The sequence below is a fragment of the Poecilia formosa genome, unplaced genomic scaffold, assembly GCF_000485575.1.
Source record: "Poecilia formosa unplaced genomic scaffold, Poecilia_formosa-5.1.2 Scaffold391, whole genome shotgun sequence".
NCBI lineage: Eukaryota > Metazoa > Chordata > Actinopteri > Cyprinodontiformes > Poeciliidae > Poecilia > Poecilia formosa.
In genome coordinates, this window is record NW_006800330.1 from 329,064 (window position 1) to 350,781 (window position 21,718).

Consider the following 21,718-nt stretch of genomic DNA (forward strand, 5'->3'; position numbering starts at 1 on the left):
TTTTTTTTTACTAAAAACCATAAATGCTAAAAACAGCTTGAACCACCCGGTGTACCTCGGTATTTCTGGAAACATAATACAATCTTTGAGAGATCTTTCGCTGGGACACACGACTGGTGTTCATCTTTTTAACATGGGTACATACATTAATGTGCACGTCAACGTTGAAGGAGGGATGAGAGACTCTTGGAGCCAGTGTTAAGTGTACAGCTATCAATGTACAAACCAGTAACAGGCAATGCAAGCAGCACCCAGCGGTGTTTTCATGCCAAGAAGAATTCAGAGTGAAAAATTAAAACGTCCAACTTCACTCGCCTGCTGGAGAACCGATGCTTTAAATTACAGGAAAGAAAGTGGCAATTCTCCTCCGCAGAGAGTCATTTGGATGCTGAACATATACACACGGCTGAATGTATACATGTGGATGTATTTAAGAAGATTTATAGCTGTTAAATCACATGTGGAGAGGAGAGGGAGGTGGGGGGGGGCAAACGAGGCAGAAAGAGCGCTTGCCGTTCGCTTCAACCCCTCCAGTCGCTGCCCCCCCCCCTCCCCGAGTTATTAACACCAGAAAACACACACCGACCCACGCACACGGGCGCGCTCACACACACACACACGCGCACACACACACACACACACAGTTCATCAAATGCCCTACTCACAACATCCCAGAGACAATCTTCAAAATTATTGTCAGTAAACAAACAAGAGCCCCAACTTACAGCAGTGACAGAATGGATGCAAATGAGGAAATCGTTTTAGTTCACTTTGGATGCTGTTATAAGCTGCTTTACGTCTCCTACGGGTGACACTTTTTACGAGTGTAATCCTACATCACTCCAGGTCACCATTTTGTTGTTGTTGTTGCAAGTAAAGATCCCACGGACCGTGTGAACTGCACATGTTCGGCATTGTCCCGGTTAACGGCCCGCCCCGTCTGCATGTGCACTGGGTGAGAAACCGCTTTCCTCCCTCAGACGTCGAGTCCTTGAGGAGCGACGGATCTCTGCATGGCGGCAGTAAGCGGAGAAAAGAGGGGAGGGTTGGTTTAAAACAGTACAACACTGGCTCCGATCTGTGGGCCCGGACAGCAAAACCCGTCCTGTAACATCCCCGAACACGTTACCACGAAACAAAAAAAAAAAAAAAAAAAAAAAAAAGATAAAGCAAAAATACTACAAGGAGTGCTTATTCGAACATATACGATTATCTACTGAAGAATAAACATTTGCATTAAACATCTGGATCGGCGTTTAGATGGAGGATTTTTTTCCCTCTCCTGTCAGAATCGATTGGGGGGAAAAAAAACCCGCACACAAAAACGCCGGTCGCTGAGGAAATAATGGTTGTTAAAATAAAGCCATCATGCTATCAGTCCTCACAGGGAAAACGCATCTGATCAAACTATATTCAGCTGGGGGTTTTTGCAGCCTGTGGGATTTGTGCAGGGAAGGATTATGCTACGATGAGGCCAGAAGAAGAGATCGTACAGAGAAAAATAAAAATAAAGGAGCAACTAATGACTACTGAAATGTCAGAGCAGGTTAACAATTTAGAGCAAAAATAAAATTCACACCGTCTATCTGAACAAGGAACAAAACCACTTATACCAACGACAAATCAACGCAGGTGGAGGTGAGCACCGAGGAGTGACCAGACAATCTTTTCATGGAGGAACTGGGGAGGAGGAAGTGTGAGCGGGGAAATATTTAATCACCTGCTTTACAGAACTGTGTTCATGTGTGGGGCTGAAATCCAACTAAAAATGCAACAAAACCCACCAGAAACCTCAACCTTTCATGGTCTGAAGTGATTAAAAACGAGTTTTCTGCCTCCAGGAGGGAACCAATGCAGACCTGTGCTACCCGAGTCCCACCCAGGTCAGAGTGGTGGAAACTGAACGCATAAATAGAAAAATTAACCCAATCCAAACATGTTCGGGGTTTCTAAGCAAACATTTTAATTCTGCCGTGTTGGTGCTTGTGTAGCTTAGCGATACAGCCACATGCTTCTCAGTGTTTGTTAAAGGGCCGTTAAAAAGAAAACGAAGGGGGTCCATGAACTAAAGGAGAGCAAGACCAAACAAAGAGACAGCGCTACATAAACGGACGGTACGCAGGATGTAAAAGGAAGAGCAGAGGCGAGTATGAATACCATCTCCATAAAACGGCACGATCCACTAATGTGTGAGGGGAGTCAACAGATAAGCCATGAAATAACAATCAGAAGGGGTTAAGATGGAAGGGTGGGTGTGTGGGCTCGTCTAACAAAACATCTTAATACTCCATCACTTCCTATTTTTGGGCGATGGCCAGTTTCCACGTTTCTCCCCGCGGTTGCCACCTCCGTTGGCGGGAGCACTGGAGCCGCCACCGCCGCCCGGGGGGCCGCGAGGGCCTCTGCCTCCGCCTCCTCCGGCGTTGACCCTCCTGTTCTGTCGCTCCATCCCGGGACGCTGGCTGGAGAAGCTTCGTTTATTCCCAGACGGCTCTTTACCGGCCATGTCTCGATCCACCAGGCCGCCGCCTCTACCAGGGTGGTGGTGATGGTGGGAGACGTAGGACTTCCCCCCTCCGGCGTCCCTGTCTCTGAACTCGGTGAAGTCGCTGCTCTCAGAGGCGGTTTCCCACTCCTCGTTGGCCTGGTCTGAGTTCTGGTTGGTGAAGTCCGGAGACTTGGCTCCGTGGTTGTGGTGGTGCTGGGCGTGGGCTGGGGCAGCGTTGCTCTGGTTGTAGAGGTGATGGTGGTGGCTGTTTGCGTTGTTGGGCTGCTGCCCGCCGCTGTTGTTGTTGTTGTTGGTGCTCAGAGCGGAGCCGTGGTTCGGGGCGTTTCCTGCCACGGGGGCGGCCGCCGGAGCTCCGTTGCTGTCCTGAACCGAATTCAGGGAAGGAGACGAAGGTCTGCCGCCGCCGATGACGCCGACGCCGCCGTTGATGCGCGCGGCGTTCTCTCGCTCCTTCAGTCTGCGGAAGCGGGGAGGCTTGTCCTGCTGGTGTTGAGAGCGGCCGTGACGGCGTCGCCTCGGGGGTCGGTCGAACCCACCCGGAGGGTGGCCCCGGTTGGCAGGATGCGGGGGGGCGTTCGGGCCTCCTGAGTTCGGGGCGGGATTGGTTGCAGCTTGTTGGATGATCACTCCTCCGTTCTCAGCGGACGCCACAGCAGGAGACGCCGTGGCAGGTAAAGATGGCGGAGGCGGGTTGGCCCCCTGACTCTGACCTCCGTCTACCACCTTGTCCTTCTTTTCTCCTGCACCCCCCCCTCGACCCAGATCTTTGGGTGCAGAGGTCTGAGGTGGACCTTGCGGTTTCCGGCCTGAAGCGGCAGACTTTGATGATCCGGCGTAAGACCCTGAGCCGGGTCCGACCCGATGGCCCCCAGCAGGCCCTCCGACAGTGCCACTGCCCCTGTACATGTTTCCCCCTCCGCCGCCCCCACCCCGGCCCCTCCTGGAGGGAACCCCCCTGGGGGTGAACACGCGAGCCTGAGAAACTCTGGGCGCCACTGAAGAGACGCTCCCCGTGGCTCCGGCGTTCTCCGAACAGTTCTTGGGTTTCTGGTGTTCTTCCTTGTCAGAGTGACCGAGGTCACTGCCCCCACTCTCACTGCCCGTTTCCGAACCTCGCTCCCTCCTCCTCTTGGGGATTTCTTCATACTCTGAGCCCTCGCTGCGGGTCTCGCTGCGGTTCCTCGCTCTCGCCGGGTTATGCTGAGACCGGTCCTGGCCGTGCCGAACACCGGATCCGTCGCCCTTGGCTTCTTGGTGGTGGCCGCCCCCAGCAGAGGAGCGGTAGTCTCTCCCACTCCTCGCTCCCATCCTGCCACGACCGCCACCAGCTGGTCCAGCACTGGCAGTGTACGTACCCCGGTAACCACGGCCACCGCGGTAGAACTCTCCTCCTCGTCCCCGACTGGGTCTGCCCCCTTTGGCAGGCACTCCGCCTCTTTCGAAGGAGCGGTCTCTGTCCCTCCTGGAGGAAAACCCAGAAGACAATGAGTCCACAACCTTGGACCCTCTGCCGGAGCCTCCTCCACCTCCAGAGGACCGTTCTTTCCCTCCACTCCGGGCTTTAGCTGTATGGTTCTGCTCCTCTTTTGTTGCAGGTGAGGCATTCTGGGGCATGGAGGAGGCGTCCTGCTTCAAGGAGGCGGGCTGACCGCCATCTTGCTCTTTCTCCTTGCCTTGTTTGTCTCCTCCATCAACCTCCACTCCTTCCCTCTTTATTTCCTTCAGCAGAGGCTTCTTGATTGGACCAGCCCTCTTGTTGGGGTTGCTGCCTCCTGTCTGGTTGGAGGGCTTGTGGTCTGATGGAGTACTGGAGGGGTCCTCTCCTCTTCCTCCTCCTGCGTTGTTACCCCTCCTGCCGTGGGACGATCCCCCGCTCATGCTGTTGCTTCCAGGCCGCGGGCCCCACTGCGTCTCCGTTTTATGCTCGCGCCCTCCTCTTTGGTTTGGTTTAGAGTGAGGATGCTGCTGAGACTGATTATGGCCGCCATGCTGAGGAGGGTTTTGGTTGGAATGGGGCAGAAACGTGGGGCCTGGTTTGTCTGGTTTCATGTGGCTGTTGCTGCCTCTCTCCCCTACGCCAGCCTCAGCCTCCCTCAGAGGCGCCGGGTGATGCTGGGCCGCCTTCCCATCCTCCCTGGCCGAGGAGGAGGAGGAAGAGGAGCACGAGGATGACAAGGATGGCTGGTGAAGAGGTGGAGAAGAGTCCGTCTTCTTGGCGGGAGCCTCGCCGCCCCTGTCACGACTGCTTTCTGCTTTGTGAGGGTTCAGGGGGAACTGAGGCTGCTGATGGTGGTGGCTGTGGTGGTGGGGAAGATGAGCGCTGCCCTCCACGGCGGGGAGGTCTGCACGGCCGTTACGGTCGTAATGAGGATGTGGGGCTCCCCAGATCTGCACCTGCTGAGGTCCTCGAGAAGGCCCGTCATCTGGGTGGGTGAAGCCGTGGGGCTGGCTGCCCCTTTCGCCCTGCCTCTGCTGCGGGTGGAGAGGCATCCTTGCACCCTGGTCGGGGAAATTGCTGTAGTTGCCCCGCCCTCCGATGTAGTGATGAGGGTGGTGTGTGCCTCCCTGGCTGCCAACTTGCACACCAACGGGAGGAGGAGGAGTTTGACTGGAGGTGCCAGGTGATGAGCTGGGCTGCTGAACTGGTCCCAGTCCACCATCGCGCAGGCGGTGTGGAGGAGTGTCACTTCTACGGAGAGAAGCACAAGTTAGAACAATACAAGTAACTGATGCAGATAATGTTAAGATGCATTCACACCAGCCATGTTTAATCCGCTTTAATCAAACTCTAGTTCGATTGCCCAGGAAATCCAGTTAGTTTGGGGAGGTGTGAACGCACAATCCAACTCTGATGAGGACCAAAGCAGCAAACTCTAGGTGTCGGTTCGGTGCCATTTGAATGCATAAGGAAGCAGGAAGTAGACGCAGTGCATTCTGGGTAAATACAACTAAAACAAATGCACAAGAGGGGGAAATGGAGCGTGGTCTTTTACCAGATAACTACTAAAATCTGACACTTCTCCAGTTTTGTCCAAATTTCATTAAGAAGAATCGGTAGCACTTTATATGAAGGGGTGTGAAAACTGTCATAAACATGACATGACATCTGTTATGAACATGAAGGAGTCTTTATAAATGTTTGTTGTCATGAAGTGTCATTTGGTAAATAATGACACTTTTATTACAAAACTTGCTTTAAAAGTCAATTAAGTGTCAAATGTGCATCTAAAGTGTCATTATTTACTGAATGGCTCTTCATGACAACAATCAAATATTTATAGAGACTCCTTCATGTTTATGACAGCATCACCCCTTCAAATAACGCGTTACCAAAGAATGCCAGCTTCATGTCTTCTTCTCTGTAATTTTCCTTCAGTGGTTTTTGGTACAGCGCCACCACAGGCGAGGGTGTGAACAGGTTTTTCAAAGGTTTTGGTTTGTTTAACACAGTGCAGTGTAAAAGCAAGAAATGTTGCTATTTTGGTCCTCAATCGAACGGCGTCTACTGGACTGCCAAGTGTGAAAACACACCAAATAAATGAAATAATAAATAACTTAAATTAAAACCAAACGTTCAGAAACGAATGAATACCTGGGCCCTTTCCCCACTTCCTCCTCCTCCAGTGCCTGCTTCTGTCTCAACGGAGACGTCAGGCCGCGGCTGTCCGCTCCTCCAGGGAACACCTCGGGCCCCCAGGCCAGCTTTGGGTCCATAGGGGGGGTCCCACGGTGAGGGTGGCCCGGATGCTGCTGCTGCCTGTCGAAAGGCTCAGAACCAGAGCCGCCTGAATCGGATCGTTCACGGCCAATAAGCCCTGCAACAGTGAAATTATGTTTCACTAAAAACGTAGTTTACAATCAGCATGTTAATTTACAAATGTTGCTTTCATTGTAACAATTAACTGTGATTAATGGATTATTTAAATAGTCAACTAATTTGGTAATCAAATAATTGTTAACTGAGAACTGAGGCCATTTTCTGACGACACCCTGAGAGCAGTAAGTAGTGGCGTAGGTTTAGCTTAACCTGGTTCAGATTCTGTAAAAATGCAAAAAAGTTTCCTATTAAGCACCTTTTGCTATGCAGTAATTATACAAATTATTCTCATGCTGTCCTGATGAAGCCAGGCAGAAAGAGCCGAGCTGAGAATTTCACTTGCTGCAGATGCATCTTTTCTCACACATGATGATCAAGCAGACACTGATTTTAGGCAATAAAATGCTTATTTCATTAAAGAAAAGGAATTAAATTGTTTATTTGCATTTTCTTATGCATTTCTAACAGTTCATGAAATAAGCTTAAGCAGTTACATAAATAATCTGCTGAAAGTGCCAGTTTTTTTGCCCGACTACTCGATTAATAATCAGAATAACCGATTACTAATACAGTCACTAGATGCAGCCCTGGTTTCACTGTTGAGTTTTTCTGTGATCTTGCATCGACTCACCAGACGGGTGCATGCCAGCAGCTGAGTAATATTCCATGGGAGGAGGGCGACCTTGCATCACGCGAGGGTCCATGTAGGGCATCATAATCCAGCGAGGATCAAAATTCATGGGCAGAGGTGGAGGTCGCACCATGCTGCCCGGCTGATAGAGGGGTCCGCCCTGCTTTGGGCCAGGGCCCGGCTGGGGGGTGGAGCCTGGGGACGGGCCCTGAGGCGCCTGGGGCTGGGGGGACAGCTGACTCTGGGAGGCCTGGCTGTGCTGCTGCTGCTGCTGCTGGTGCCACTGCTGCTGCTGCTTCAGAAGCTGCTCCTGCACACAGAACAGCAGATGCATTCGACCCTTCTGGACATCCAGTCTGAGCATCAATTTAAAACATGCAGCAAAGGGAAAGCCCTGACCTGCTGCTGCCTCTGGAAGCGAGGCGGTAGAGACTTCTGGTACTTGGAGTAACCCTGGCCTGGAGGACCGCCGGCTTGACGGCCCACTCCTACGCCAGAACTCTCCATCTTCACCGGCTCGACGCCTCTTTCACCGCCACTTCCTGCACGGATGTGAGGACTGCCTGCGGCCTCTTCCTTACTCTCCACTGACGGAGGGACATCCAGAGTGGGCTGCTGTGGCTGGGACACAGCTGGCTGGGGACACTGCTGGACATCTGCACACAGGTGGACAACATAGTTAAAGCTTCCCTGGATTAGCACACAGGACTTTGCTAATTCAGGGAGGTTTCAAGAAGTCAAATCTAAGACTTTTTAAAAACCTTATTAATGCCATCATGAATAACATTTAAGACTGAAACAAACTAGAAATGTAGGGAATGGCTGGGGGAACATGCTGCGTTACAAAAACCGAAACTTCTGATGTCTGTCTGCGGCTCCTAGCAGCAGCTCTGCGTTTCTCACACCACATATGGAGCTTCACAGCTTTAACCACACAATGTGAAGCTTTCTGCACAATGGCAAAGACAAATATCGTCTAGGCAATGAGTGATAAATTTACACTTAATTCATGATAAACACAAAAAAGCTAGCAAGGGTTTGTTAGCAGCTAGTTAGCGGCAGCCTCACTGCCTCAAGTCACAAAACGTAATGAAAAAGTTTGTGTGACTCAAACTTTTGCCTGACAGACGCTAGAAAAAAAAGGTACATTAAAACAGTTCTGCCTCAACAAAATTTCAGACGTGTGATTAGTGTATTTATGGTCAACATTCATTTTTAAATTACTTTTAGACATTTTATGGCCTTAAAGCTGTCTTATGGAGCTTTACAAGTTTTTCTTTTATAACTGTTAAAATTATCAACCAATCACAGTGAGGAGGAGGGTTCTAGCGCTGTAAATCACTCTTGTGAAGGAGACACTCACACTCTCCTCCTTTATCTCTGCTACTGTACAGCTACTTCCTGAAAGCTAAGGCTAGTTAGCATGACCACCAATGACAGCAGATAAATGGCTTTCCTGGAACGGTTTCTCCACCATTAGCACATTTAGAAGCACGTACACGAGCATCATTGATCTTCCTCCTGGTTCTTTTTGACCAAGAGTGGTGCGTTTCTTCAGATGGAAACAACAGCTCAGGGAGGGGATCAATCTTTCCACAGATTCTCCTAACATAATGTCACAACATGGTGACAGTTTTAACTGTATATGTAAGACTCACATATTTTTGGAAGAGTTGCACACTGGCGCTTTAATTTTAGACAAAACTTGTTAACGATGCGTGTGGACCCTGCCTGTGAGGCTGACCTGCAGTGGAGTCATAGCTGCTGTTGCTGCTGGCTCGCCGGCGGTCGCTCGCTGCAGAGCCGGACCCGGAAGAGGCTGCCAGCACCGGAGGCTCTTCGGGGTCCACGCAGGGGGAGGCCGGCTGGCTGACATTCGGGGAGGACGCTGAAACCGACGGACTGGGGCTGCCGGCCGTAGCAGCGGTGGAGTTCCCGTCGAGGCTGGGGGTCTTGCTGCCGCCGCCGCCGGCTGCCGGGCCGCTGCCCTGCTGCTGCTGCTGCTTCTCGTCGAGCCTCTTCAGCTTCTCGGCGCAGGCGGCCCGCCGCTCCTCCTCCATTCTGCGTTCCTCCTCCTCGCGCCGGCGACGGGCTCGCTCAACGGCCGCAGAGATCTCAGAGGATGACTGCTGCCGGCGCTGGCGCCAGGTCTCGTCTTCGTCGTCTCCCTGGGAGCCGTGGACCAGCAGGCCGGGCTGAGAGGAAGCGGCTGGACCCGCTGATCCTGGCTGGAGCTGGAGCTGGGCGGCGGCGGCGGGTTTTCCCGGGCCGAGGAGCGAACCCTGGCCGTGCGTCCGGTCCTGCAGTCACAGAAAGGTTTGAATGTGAGACGATGAAGAGTTCAGTCCTGAAGATGACTCAGCTGGAATGTGTCATAAAATGTCCAATGAATGAATCTCAAACAGAGACGAAACTAAAGAGCAAAAGAGCGGATTTAAATCTAAAACAGGTGCATCTCATTAAATTACATCATCAAAGACTTGCTGGAGTGATTTAATTCAAAATTTGAAACTCAAGATTCATCACACACTGATATATTTCAAGCATTTATTTCTGTTAATTTTAATTAAAACCCCAAAGTTCAGTTTCTGTGGTACATAACATGGATAAAAAGGGATTGTTTTGTTACAGGGTACACAGTGTTTTCTGTGTTCCTGCTGCATAAGCTTCAAACGGTCATTGCTAAACAAGCTAGCTTTTCACAGAGCCTTATCCAAAGCATCGTAATGGAAAGTTGAGTGGAAGGAAGAACTCAGATGTCCAAATTACTCTTTTGAGATGAAAGTAAGTTTTGAATTTTGTTTGGAAATCAAGGTCCAAATGAGCAACATTTCTGTGTCAAATATCCATTTTTATTGGCATACATTTAATATTTATTGACATTAACACAAAGACTTGAAATAGATCACTGTGTGTTTTGAATCTCCTTTCTTGGAATTAAATTACTGAACCTGCTGTGATCTTCTAATTTACTGAGATACATCTGCAAAGATGGCTGAACCATACACTCTGCAGGCGGAGGATGAGGTCATGGCAGGAATGGCTGAACTATGAGGCCCCGTTCAAACGGCTACCTGTCGATAAAAGGAGTAGGGCCCTGGTCCGAGGAGCGGCCCAGGTGGGGGGGAGGGCTGCTCCCGGGGGCCACCCAATCCAGGCCTGCGCCCCTGTATACAGGCAGACACGGTTAGCCATAATCTGCACTGACAGCAGCATGCAAACAGCAGGGAGGTCCAGGTCCAATCACAGGCATCGGACTGGGCTCTGATCGCTTCTCATCGATACAGATCAATAACCAGGGTGGTCGGTGTTTTATTCACTTAAAACATGCTCCTGATTCTTGCTGAAAGCCTAATTATATGATAGTTTTGTCTCATTTCAAATGTACTGGAAACTAAACCAAAAACACCTGGAAAGATTGTGTGTTTTTTTGTTGTCGTTTTGTTTTTCCAGTGTTGTACATTTACAGATTTAGCGGTGCATTGCAGAGTAACCAGTTGCTGCGGTCCGACTTCCCACCTGGTAGCTGGATGGCGCCCCCTGAGTTCCCCAGCCGCTGCTTCCCTCCTCGGCCCATCCTGGCTTGCTGGAGGGGGGCTGTGGGGCGCCGTCAGCGTTCGAGGGGGGCGTGTGGCGACTTTCCCCGCCGCTGTCCGAGGCTCGGGAGTGAGAGTTTGCAGCGGGAGCGTCCTGGGACCGTTGCTGCTCACTGAGGAGGAAAGCCAAGCATACAAACTAAACCGCAGCAAAACCCCGTATGCATCAAACCTCAGGAGCAAATAGACCTACTTGTTCACGTACCGCGAGTCATTCTTGCTCTCCTTTTTGTCTTCGTCTCCCTCTTCATCGGCTTCGTCGTCACTGAACTTCAGCTTGGCGGAGTAATCGATCTCCTCATTCGCCCCTGTTCGGACAGGAAGCAGCTTCAGCGTCGTTTCTGTTCGCAGCGTCCATCGCTCAGACCAATTTGATTCCCGGCCTCTCTTTTTACCCCGAGTGTTTCTAGCCACATGAACCACTCTGCTTCGATAAGCAAGAAATGTGATATTCACAAAAGCATCAAACTCTTTCACTATCGCTATCCCGTCGGCTCCTTAATTATTTACTGGCATAAATAAAGATGTTCTCCACTGCGATGCTTTAGAAGGGAATTTAATGGGACTGGAGACTAAAACGAAACAGAGCTGCTCCACGTCGTCATGGAGAAATATTCACACTCCTTGAAACTTTTCCACATTTTAACTCAAAACTTCTCTAGGTTCTGTATATACATGCAAAGAGGAAGGAAAGTTATGGATTTTTTACTAAATGTTTTACAACTAAAAATCTGAGAAGTGTGGCATGCATTTCGCTGCAACTTCTCCAGTAAGTCTCTACTAGCCTTCAAATCTAGAGACTGAAAATTGTACATATCCATTTTTTTAAAACATCTCAATCAGAGTTCCTTGGTCTTGACGAAGCCATTTATTCACTCTTGTTCTTTAACAAACCTCTGAAGCCTCCACTGAACAGCTGGATTTATACCGAGAGTAAATTACACACAGGTGGGCTCGATTTGCAAATTAGTTGCTGCGGAAAGCAACTGGTAGGTTTCAGAGTAAATAGTAAACAATCTATCCAGCTGTTAGTGAGGCTCTGTCATATAAAGTCCCAGTAAAAACACTGAAATTTGTGGATTTATCTCCACAAAATGTAGAGAAGCTCCAACGGTAAAACACTTTTGCGAGGCAGAAAGAACAGATCTTTCATGTTGAACACGTTTCTACAACCCATAATATAATAAAACAGGTCAAATACAGCCATGATGCATTTCAGTTAATCAAATTTCACTGACTCTTGTTTCTTAAACATTTATAAGACAGAAGCACCAATTCTGGAGAAAACATAAAAACCTTGGCACCATTTTATCCCGACATTTATTTGATTTGTATCAGAGCTGCAACAGAACCTGTTTCTTTCCGTACCTGCCCAGCCGTCGTCTCCGTCGTGATCCAGCTCATCCAGCTCCTTCAGGTCGTCCTGCTTCAAGATGGAGGGGCGTTTCACCACTTCCCCTGAATCCCGAGGGCCGCCCTGGGCCCTGCCGTCAGGCCCCTGTCCACGAGAGAACCTGGAAGAAGAGATACAGAAAAAAACACCATCAAAACACCGGAATAGCTGGTTCCAACAGGTTAAACAGAAAGTATGTGGATACACACCTTGGAGGTGGCCCCTCCCCAGGTGGCGGGTACCTGTAGGGCCCCTGAGGCCCATAGGGGCCCGGGAATGGGAGATAGGGGGGATACATCTACAAACAACCAAACATTAAAAACCCTGGTTAAACTCTTTTTGTTTTTTGATAAGATGGCGGTAGTAAAAGAGAAAACGTACGAAGGGTGGCATGATCCCTCGATATGGAGGAAACCCGGGCCCCACGGGGGGCTGGGGCAGGGGCAAGGCGGGGCTGCCTGCAGGGGGATTCCTAGGTGGCCCTTGGATCTGGGGGTTTGGATGGGGGACCCCAGCTGCCCCATCCATCACCAGCGCTCCACCTGTGCCCCCCTCCGCTGCCCCCTCCCCAGGCAGGGTGGGCGCCAAGGCTCGGCCCCCACCGTCCCGCCAACTTGTAACGTCTGACAACAACGACAAAAGCAGAAGCACAAAGCGTCGGTTAGGCGCGGGAGAACCCCGGCACGGCGGCAGGACTGAGGCGGGCTGGGCGGTGCGGTGAGCGCTCACTCTGGGGGCGGAGGCTTGGTCCGGGCCCATACCACTGATCTGCAGTGGCCGGTTCTCTGCCAGCTTTGTCCTGGTCGCCAGCCGACTGCAGGGTGGGAAATTCCTCGCGAGAGAACGGCGACGGTAGGTTTGATCCCTTTCCACCTGCAAACCGGGCGAGGAAGGACACTTAGGCCTGTCGCCGCTGGACCACATGTTGCTCCAGAAGTTATTGTGATAATCGATTATATGGTTTTGAGACCATTTTCATAACGGTAACGTAACAGTAACGGCATAAAAATACGACGACATATTGTGAAAGATCAATAAACTTTAAATTCTAACTAACATTTAACACAGAAACTGGAAGACATTTTAAATATCCAAAATAAATAAAACAGAAACACATAAAGTGAATTATGAAGTCTCTGTAAACAAAACGGCTAGTTGAGCCCAAAGCACCAAACTTGAGGCTTTTATCATCCAGGTTTTGGTAAAGAGAACGAAAAGAGAAAAATGATAAATCATACAAATGGAAATCATTGAGTTTGTTTTCATCCGTCATGTGATTAATTGATTTATTGCTTATTGTGACAGAGATAAGGACACTTGGTGGCAACAAAGAGATGGTGGGGGAAACAGGAAACGGTGAAATCTGGACTCACCATCCCCTTGTGTTCCATGTGTAACGCTGGCCTGTGCCCACGACCTTGCCCCTACGGCCTGTGTTGAAGGTGGGGCCAGAGCCTGAGGAGAGCACAAACACACAAACATCAGACTCGTGTGTTTGTGTTTTGTATTTGCAGCAGGATGTGCGTCTTACCTCTGAAACTGGTGGGGTTCTCGGGCGGGTCGGTGCAGCTATCTGTGAAGCCACAGGCTGCTGCGATTCCGGCTGCGGTGCTGACAATGCATCGGTACTGTCGACAGAAAAAACGAGTCACGTGTGGGCCTAACGAGTCCCAGACAACCAACACGTTTTTTTTAGAGAAAACATGGAAAAGTAGAAGATCTTACACACATTGTCCTGATATCCAAACTCACTGAAGGGACATTAAGCGGAGGTGGAGAACATTTTGGAGATTGAGGAACAAATTCTCCGTTTTACTTATTGGAGACTGTGTTAAATCATATAATTAAGATGAATTCCACATATTTTACTGAAAAAAACCTGGTCTTAGTGAAGTGGAAAGATCTGAAACCCCCAATAACAACTGAATGGAAACAGAGAATCCGTTCTGTGCTTCCATTATGCAGATCTGTAAAAAACTAAGAGCCCACTGCACTGAATCCCATTAAAACCTCCTGGTTCCTCCACCAAATGTTGATTTCTGAGTTAAAGCATTAGTTTTGTTGTTTCTATACGAATATGAACTTGTTTTCTTTGCATTATTTGACTTAGAAAATTATGTCCTGAAAATTTATTAAGAATCTTATTGCTTCAAAGTTGTGTTGTGCTTTTTTTCTTATTAATTTCAATTTATTTTTCTCTTGATGCATTTTCTTGTTTTCACAATTCCAAGTTGTGTATTCCGTGAACATGGGGAATTGTCAATGTTCAATTATATACAAACTTGAAATAAAAAGTAAAAAAATAAACCACGGACAAACATTCCCGCTTTACCTCTTTGGGTCTGCTGGTTCCTGTTTGCTTGCCCATCCTGTGCCGTCTTTGGGAACGAGCGAGACGTTGGGGTCGTTGCCTTTGTTCTCCGCCTTCAGACTGGGCAGGTTGGCAGGTGGTGGCATGCGCCGCGCGGAGGCAACTTTACCAAGAGACTGCAGGCCATGGCGGGGGGGAACTGGCGGGGGGACAGAGGGCCGTGAGCACAGACGGACCACTGAAACGTGACGCCGGCCGTACGGACTGGGCGAATGACAGGGATCGAGTTTGCTGCCAGCTCTGTTGAATATGCAACTCAGGCGAGGAAGAACTAAGGTTACAGGCTGGGCGGCATGTAGAGTAACAATTCTTAGACATGAGTTTCTAAATTCAGACACAACAACGACGCACGAGCGATGTGCGTCCCTGGAAGTCTAATGGGGAACCCCTGAATAAAATATAACCTGGGAGATGAGAACATTTCTATCAGTCTAGGCTTGTTATAATTTACAACACAACCTTCTCGTATTTTGTAAGGCTGCACCGATTGCAGTTTTCTGGCTAATCGCAGATTACCAAGCTGTAAAAAGCCTGACCTGCCGATTCCAACTTTGGCCGATAATTTTTTTTTTGTTTTGTCTGAAATGTTGCAAAACAGAGCAACAGTGGGGTGAATATTGCTAACTGCAAACATTCAGACCCGACCTGTCAGTCAAACCTCTCTCACTGTACAGCAGAAGAGGACAGTGGTCGATTTTTAAACCTCTGCTGAGGTGGATAAGATCGGTTTCACATCCAACTATCGGCCAATCATCAATCTCCCAAAATTAAGGAAATCAGAAGGTCGGTGCATCGGTGCACCCCTAGTATTTTGAGGTGCAACTATTGCTGCAAAACAAAGACAGTAAGTTCAAAGACGGGTAAAAGATCAATGAGAGACTGAACAAAGCTGTGCGTCAAGGTTGCAGCAGAAACCAAGACAGACCTGGAGCATGAATGAGCAGGTCTGTCTGTGGAGAACTAAAAATAGATCCTTCCAAAAAGATTTCTCTTTGATGTGTAAGCAACGCGACACGGAGCAAATACTCACCAACAGGCTTTTGTGTTTCAAGGCTCTTTCCTTTGTATGTATCAAACAAGTTGAGAGACGCATACTTGGTTTTGCCTTCCTTCCCCTTTGCAGTTTGCCCAGAGCGCTCTGACATTGCGCTGTCCGCTCATTGAGTATGGTGAGCCCTGAGACTGGGGGACAAGGAGGGAGAGACGGTGAGCGACCCGACACCAGGGATGCTCAGGAAAAACAGAGAGAGAAAGTCTGAAAACGACAGGAAACGTCTGAGAAGTCAGAGCATAAAATGTGATGGTCTGTTTGAGGTTTACTGGCTTTATAAATGCATCACACTAAAGAAAGATTCATCTATTCATCCAGTGGAATAAATCCAGTTTTATCTCTGTGGGGGTTTTTTCCTCACTTGCACGTGTAAAACATTCCAACATTTTTCAATGTAATTTAGTTTTTGCATAACAACAACAGCCTAACTGGTGAAATGGAAGAATGTGCTTTACAGTCTAAACCAGGTGATCATTTTGGCAAAATAGCAGAGGACTAACTTTTCTGCCACATTTTTTATTTTACTGTTTTTAAATAATACTTAACAGTAAATCACACTTCATCTTTACAAATGAAAATATTTAGATTATCTTAACAACACAATAAATAACCGTGTTCAATAACGATGCACAGGTATTTTTAGTAAAAAACCAGAAACTATGAAGACTAATAAATTAAAATATATAAAGGTACACCTATTTAACCATAATCTAAGGTGAAAAATATAATTTTTGAACAAATAAAATTATTTATTTACAGTTGTATTCTATAGATTTGCTCCACCGATTTTTGTTTTTTTGAAAATTAAAACCCTTTAAGGAGGTATTTAACAGGGAAGGGCGATATGCACCTAGCATTTTAATCACAATATTTTCGGTTATTTATTGTGATAATGATAAAAGTAATGATAAAAAAAATACACATTTAAGTGTTATCTGCAGTGTTTTTAGGTAACTGTGTGATTGTGACTGTTTTACAATAAAAACATTTTAAACATAAAGTGTGATTTTTAATCACACAATAACTGCATTTAATCCTATTTTCATTTTTTATACATTTAATAATGCTCTCATGAAAACAACAAAGGAGAAAACAGCAAAAAAAATAATAATAATCTGAATTTATTTAAGGATAAACAATACAATAATTGCCCATCACCAATATTAAACATATTTTCATTAAGGCAATTTTCTACATCTAATTTTTTGTTTTATAAATTACGTAATACAGTGATGTAAGAAATGAATGTTGCAAATTTGAAACTGAACCCATCTCCAGTGTTTTTCCTGCTGTATGATTCCTGAGCATCAGTCCTAATTACCAACATTTAAGTGGATTTCACTCACAACACATTAACATTTTAAAACAACATGTTAAAAAGGCAGACATTACTGCATCACTGGGAACATATTTTCATTTTAAGCCTGAAAAAAAGGGAGCGTTCATCAAATCTGCAGCAAATCGTGCTGGTCAAGTTGGTGAAGCCGTTAACAATGGCTTTTTTATATATATATATATAAATATATCTGCAGTCAATTAAACTAAACAGCACGACCCTTTGATCACAGCACAAATATTTCACATCATCATCATAACGGCACTAAATGCCTGCGGGTCGGCTTCAGCATTGTGGTAGAACGGGCTTAATGCAGCGCTGTGTTCATTATTGGTAACGGTCTGAAGAGGCCGAAACGCAGGATCAAGGTTACTATGGCAACATGTTGCAAGTTATTCCCTCCCCGCTTGCCTGGAGACGGGTTCGTGGCAGCCAGCAGGCCTTCAGATTAAACTCCGTTTGATGAGCATCATCAATAAAAAACACCCAGTGTGGACATCTGCTGCTCTAACCTTGTCCAACTGCCTTAGACATCGATGCTGAACAGCGTCCATTACGCTCTAATTGGGTCTTCACCACTTATTCTGAAAGGTGTCAAATAATTCTAGCCTGTACTGATTGTCCATGATGAAAACCATCGCTTTAAAGCCAAATAGAGCCAAAAGTAGGAGCTGTAATACTTTATGATAATGAATGACATGAGTAACAAAAACTAAAACAAAACAGAAAACTCTTCCGATCTGAAATGTGGCTTCAGAAACACCAAAGACTTCACATAAAGCAACTTAAATAATGACTAAAAGATTTATTACAAAAAAATAAATAAATCATGTGATATTCATATCCCTGACAAAAGTCTTTTTTAAACCCTACCAGTTTATTTCAGTTAGGAAGTCACACAAGCACCTACAAAAATATTTATTTTAACGTACCAATTAAAATAACACAGTACAGCATACTGAAAATAATCAGTGGGAAACACTTTGTTGGCATTACAGAGCCCAAATCAGTCAAGCTTTTAGCATATTTTAAGATTATTATGTAAAGATTACTGCCAGCCATACAAAAAAAAAAAAACACAAAAAAAAAAACGTGTTGGCAAAATTAAAATATTATTGTAAGAAAAATGTTGGGTAAAACTGTTCCCAATGCTGGGACGAAAACAAAACCAAGAGTTTTCAGCACATACAAAGTTATGCTACTGAGTGGAGCCTGAGATGATGGACCACAAGTCTGTCACTAACCGACCCAGCATGTTAGTCGACATGCTGGGTTAAAAAAACAGAAAGAAAAAGAAAAAGGTTCTGAAAACAAACAAAAAAACATTTGAATGTTTAATAACTACATTAGTTATTATTTAAATGTTTTCTACCTAAAGACACATCTGGTGTGAGGAGTGAACTATCAAAGAGCAAAAATAAACAAGTTTCCTTTATACTGACATTCAGCTGCTATAGATCTCCCTTCACAAAGTTCATATTTGACATAAGAAACAAACCTAAACTCTGCAACCAAACCGCAGCTCAGGTACCAGTGTATGTGATTTCACCAGAAGTGAACTTACACTGACGGTTTGTAAAACTATTACAAAGTAATCTGGCATAATGCATGACAGATACAATCCCCTCCTAATATGTGAAATAGTTAACTCCAACAGCAAAGATTGCATCTTTTTTAGTATGCCAAACAAAATCAGTAAAATATTTTAAAATCTAATAAAAATCTAATTAAAATATTTTTAAAATCTATAACCCACATCGATCAACAAACCAACAAACGGGAAGAAATGTTGACCATTTTAATCGACAGGTACTGCTGGAGCAGCACATCAAGGAGCAATTTATCCGTTTTTACTAGTTTAATATAATGACCGATAGCAAAATATTATATGAAATAAAATCAGGACTAATAACAGCATGTGGAGCACACTGATGTGATAACATGTGCTACATTTATTAGAGTTAAATTACTTAATCTCCACCCTTTTATGAAGCTAAAAGACGAGATAAAACTGATGAGTCAGAGGAAGAGCGTAGAAAAGAAATACACAGATTCTGCCCTGTAGACAATATTATGACCTCCCCATTTCGGCTGGCCACCTACATATTAATTCTTCATAAATATGAATGCTTAATGTCAGGGGAATAAAACATAGTAATGATATTGTTGTACGTAGAAAGCGATTAAACCACATTTTCTCAGCCCCTCTCCTCCATGATCATAATTATGCCCACCGTTTCTGGTCACAAAGAACTTACACAAGGTGAAACCACTGAAGACACCGAAGGTTCATCAACAATATAGCATCCAATTGTGATACTGCCCACACTGAGCTCACAGTGACTGAATTATACTGTGTGGCTCTTTTCACAATCTAATAACTGCACATCGCCCACCTCTACCTGAGACCAGGAGCCTAAGCAAATGACCCACAGCTGCCCTGACCTACCAACTGAAAATTGCTTTTTAAGGCCTATAACCAATAAAAAGTAATCTGTGTAATTTTAATTTTAACTCAACAATTAAATGCACCAGACACTGATTATGAAGCAGGGTTTCCCCCAGAAAACCTGCTAAGCCTGGTGGTCAGTTATTCATCCAGTGGGCCGACGTGTTTTTAAGTTAAAAAATGTTTAAAGCCCACAGGAAATTTGAAAATATCAATGGATAATTATGTGTTATTGGAACACCGACTATAAAGTCTTTAAAAAAATGCAAGCATTAAAAAAAAAACGACAACAAAAAATAATGCTTAGCTTGGTGGGGGCACAAATAAAGCCTGGTGGCCCGCCAGACTTATAACACGTTTTCTGAAAAGAAAAACATTTACGGTACAGTTTGTGATAAAAAAAAAAGGGTAAGTAGTTTTTAATCCAAAGCAAAATAAAATCACTACAAGATCAATTTAATTTATTTGTCAAATATATCCCTAACATTTGTCTGACTTTGCAACCACAGAACATTATGTTTGTCAATGTGCTTAATTTTCAATTCTGATGCATTTAACAATCAAGCACAAAGAAATCAGAGCTGATCAAAGGAAAACTGAATATCTGATTTGATTGATGCATTACCATCTGTCTGATACAAGGGAAACAAATATAGATTCACATCCAAACTGATGGTTTTACATTGTGATCATAGAACAGCAGCACTCCGGCGTGCCTCAATAGCCAGATGAGATTAGAAAATTAGGTCGTGGGATGGCTGGTGAACTACGTGTTGTACGGGGATTAACAGGGGACCAAACGTACAAAGAGGGCCTGCTAAGCTCCAGTCAACCATGGGTGGCAATGATCTTTGAGGAGAGAGAGAAAAATCAGTCCACAGCTACAAAGCGTCCACCTGCAGCCCTGCACTGAAGTATGATGGTGAAAAACAACCGTATCTTGTAGCTAATTATGGCTAGCTGCCTTTACACACAGGCCCTCTCTGTTCTCTTTGGGGAGGAGGGGAGCTGCGTTGTTTCATAACACACTTTCAACACCTACAGCAGCTCCGAGACGTCCACTGTTCCCCAAAAACGAACCGCTCGATTCCAGCACACGCTCAAATTACACCCGGACGCGTTCACGACGCTCATTCACAGATGGCAACAGAGATGAAGCAGAACAAACGATTTTATTAGCGGACAAAACAAAATGGCGGAGGAGAACGGCCTAGAGCCGTTAACGTAGGACGGTTAAAAACTACCACTGTAAACACAACCCACCAGCTGAAATCATTAAAAAATACAAGCAACGTAGGGATATAAAGCTACTTATTTTATAAATAAGTGATACAACATGTTAATTCAAGTGATAGCAGCGTTTGCTAAAGCAGCAGGGTAGGCTAGCCGAAGCTACGAGTAGCATCAAACCAAGCTATCGTTTATCCGGTAACATCTGCTGCGTAGTTTTTGATCCTTAACACCCAATCACACCAGAAACAACTTAAACATCTCATATGTAGCATAAAACAAGCAAAGCATTCCCCAGTTGAACAGCCAACGCGTCCATTTAAAATCAAACTCCCAAGCTATGCTACATGACCGTTGGCTAACAACAACAATAAAGACACAAAAATATCACAGCTTCTCCACAGAACGTCGCTTTAGCTAACCATCAGGGGTAACAAGGACATACTCGGGTTCAGTTTAGTGTAACCGAAGAGTTAATAGCGTGTTGGAAATGTCCATCCACTGACCTGGTCTTGTCCCGACTTGTCTCGAGGTTGTATCGCAGAATAAGCTTAGCTTCGCTGCTACGGCGTAGCTTTCTAACCTCCTGCAAAGACACGCAGACACACGGAAAGAAAACGTCTTTGCAACAACTGCCTCCAACTTTGATTAGATCGATACTGTACAAGATAACAGGAGGTATTCGGCTTACTTTCTTGTTCCTTTTCCCCCCCTAAAAAAATAAACGAAAACGGGAAAAGAAAATTGTTGATTCTGGACTCAATCCGTCACCTAAAGAGCCGTCAACGGCTACTGGGTGAATTTCGTGCGATGGGAGCCGTTTGGGACCTCAACAGAAACGACAAATGTGACAATTATTAATATTATTTGAAAAATAAAAATTGGGAGGGAAAAGTACTTCATTCAAGAAGAGTCTATATATATTTAGAAACAATACTAAAAGCTGTTATTTTATCCCGTCTTGTTTGATTCCATCAAGTGGTGTTTTAGAGGACTTTAACATGAGATCAGTTCATTTGATCGATGTGGGTTATAGATTTTAAAAATGGAAAATATTCCAAGTACGACAAAAGAATAAATAATTACAACAACAAAAAAATGCACGTTTTTCCATAGGGGGTGCTATTGCATGTAGAGCAACAGTGTTATCAGGCAGTTCCCAAAGCATCTGACAGCCAAAACTGGGATTTAAGGTCCAGGACGCTCCATACACACACGGTTTATCATTACAAGAACTTGATATGTAAAAGAAAAAAATGTAGAAAATTTTAATATAATCTAAAAGTTTATCATTTTACAAATTCAACTGAAAATCACTGATTTGATACAGTGAAT

At 45.8% G+C, this 21,718-nt stretch overlaps 2 protein-coding genes across 5 annotated transcripts in view; both read right to left on the minus strand.

Annotated features, from left to right (window-relative positions):
* On the minus strand, window positions 1–21,202 carry prrc2a (proline-rich coiled-coil 2A). 4 transcript variants are annotated; one of them, XM_007575890.2, is made up of 18 exons: window positions 21,075–21,202; window positions 20,890–20,969; window positions 15,348–15,499; window positions 14,279–14,456; window positions 13,478–13,574; window positions 13,320–13,401; window positions 12,676–12,819; window positions 12,328–12,569; window positions 12,156–12,244; window positions 11,922–12,067; window positions 10,759–10,861; window positions 10,477–10,666; window positions 10,032–10,124; window positions 8,702–9,257; window positions 7,357–7,613; window positions 6,958–7,267; window positions 6,102–6,324; window positions 1–5,198 (listed from the first exon to the last, which is right to left on the minus strand). In XM_007575890.2, exons 3-18 carry the CDS (start codon window positions 15,460–15,462, stop codon window positions 2,291–2,293), a joined length of 5,733 nt encoding a protein of 1,910 aa, XP_007575952.1. In that variant the 5' UTR covers window positions 15,463–15,499; window positions 20,890–20,969; window positions 21,075–21,202; the 3' UTR covers window positions 1–2,290. The 4 variants fall into 4 exon arrangements, with proteins under 4 accessions (XP_007575952.1, XP_016518305.1, XP_007575951.1 ...); XM_016662819.1 differs by having other exon boundaries at window positions 10,747–10,861; XM_007575889.2 differs by lacking the exon at window positions 10,032–10,124.
* The window catches only part of neu1 (neuraminidase 1), an 18,125-nt gene continuing 16,981 nt past the window's right edge, over window positions 20,575–21,718 (minus strand). The window contains exons 5-6 of the mRNA XM_007575913.1: window positions 20,890–20,969; window positions 20,575–20,608 (exon numbers count right to left, since the gene is read on the minus strand). Coding sequence (XP_007575975.1) covers window positions 20,575–20,608; window positions 20,890–20,969 — 114 coding nt within the window. The remainder of the gene's footprint in view (window positions 20,609–20,889; window positions 20,970–21,718) is intronic.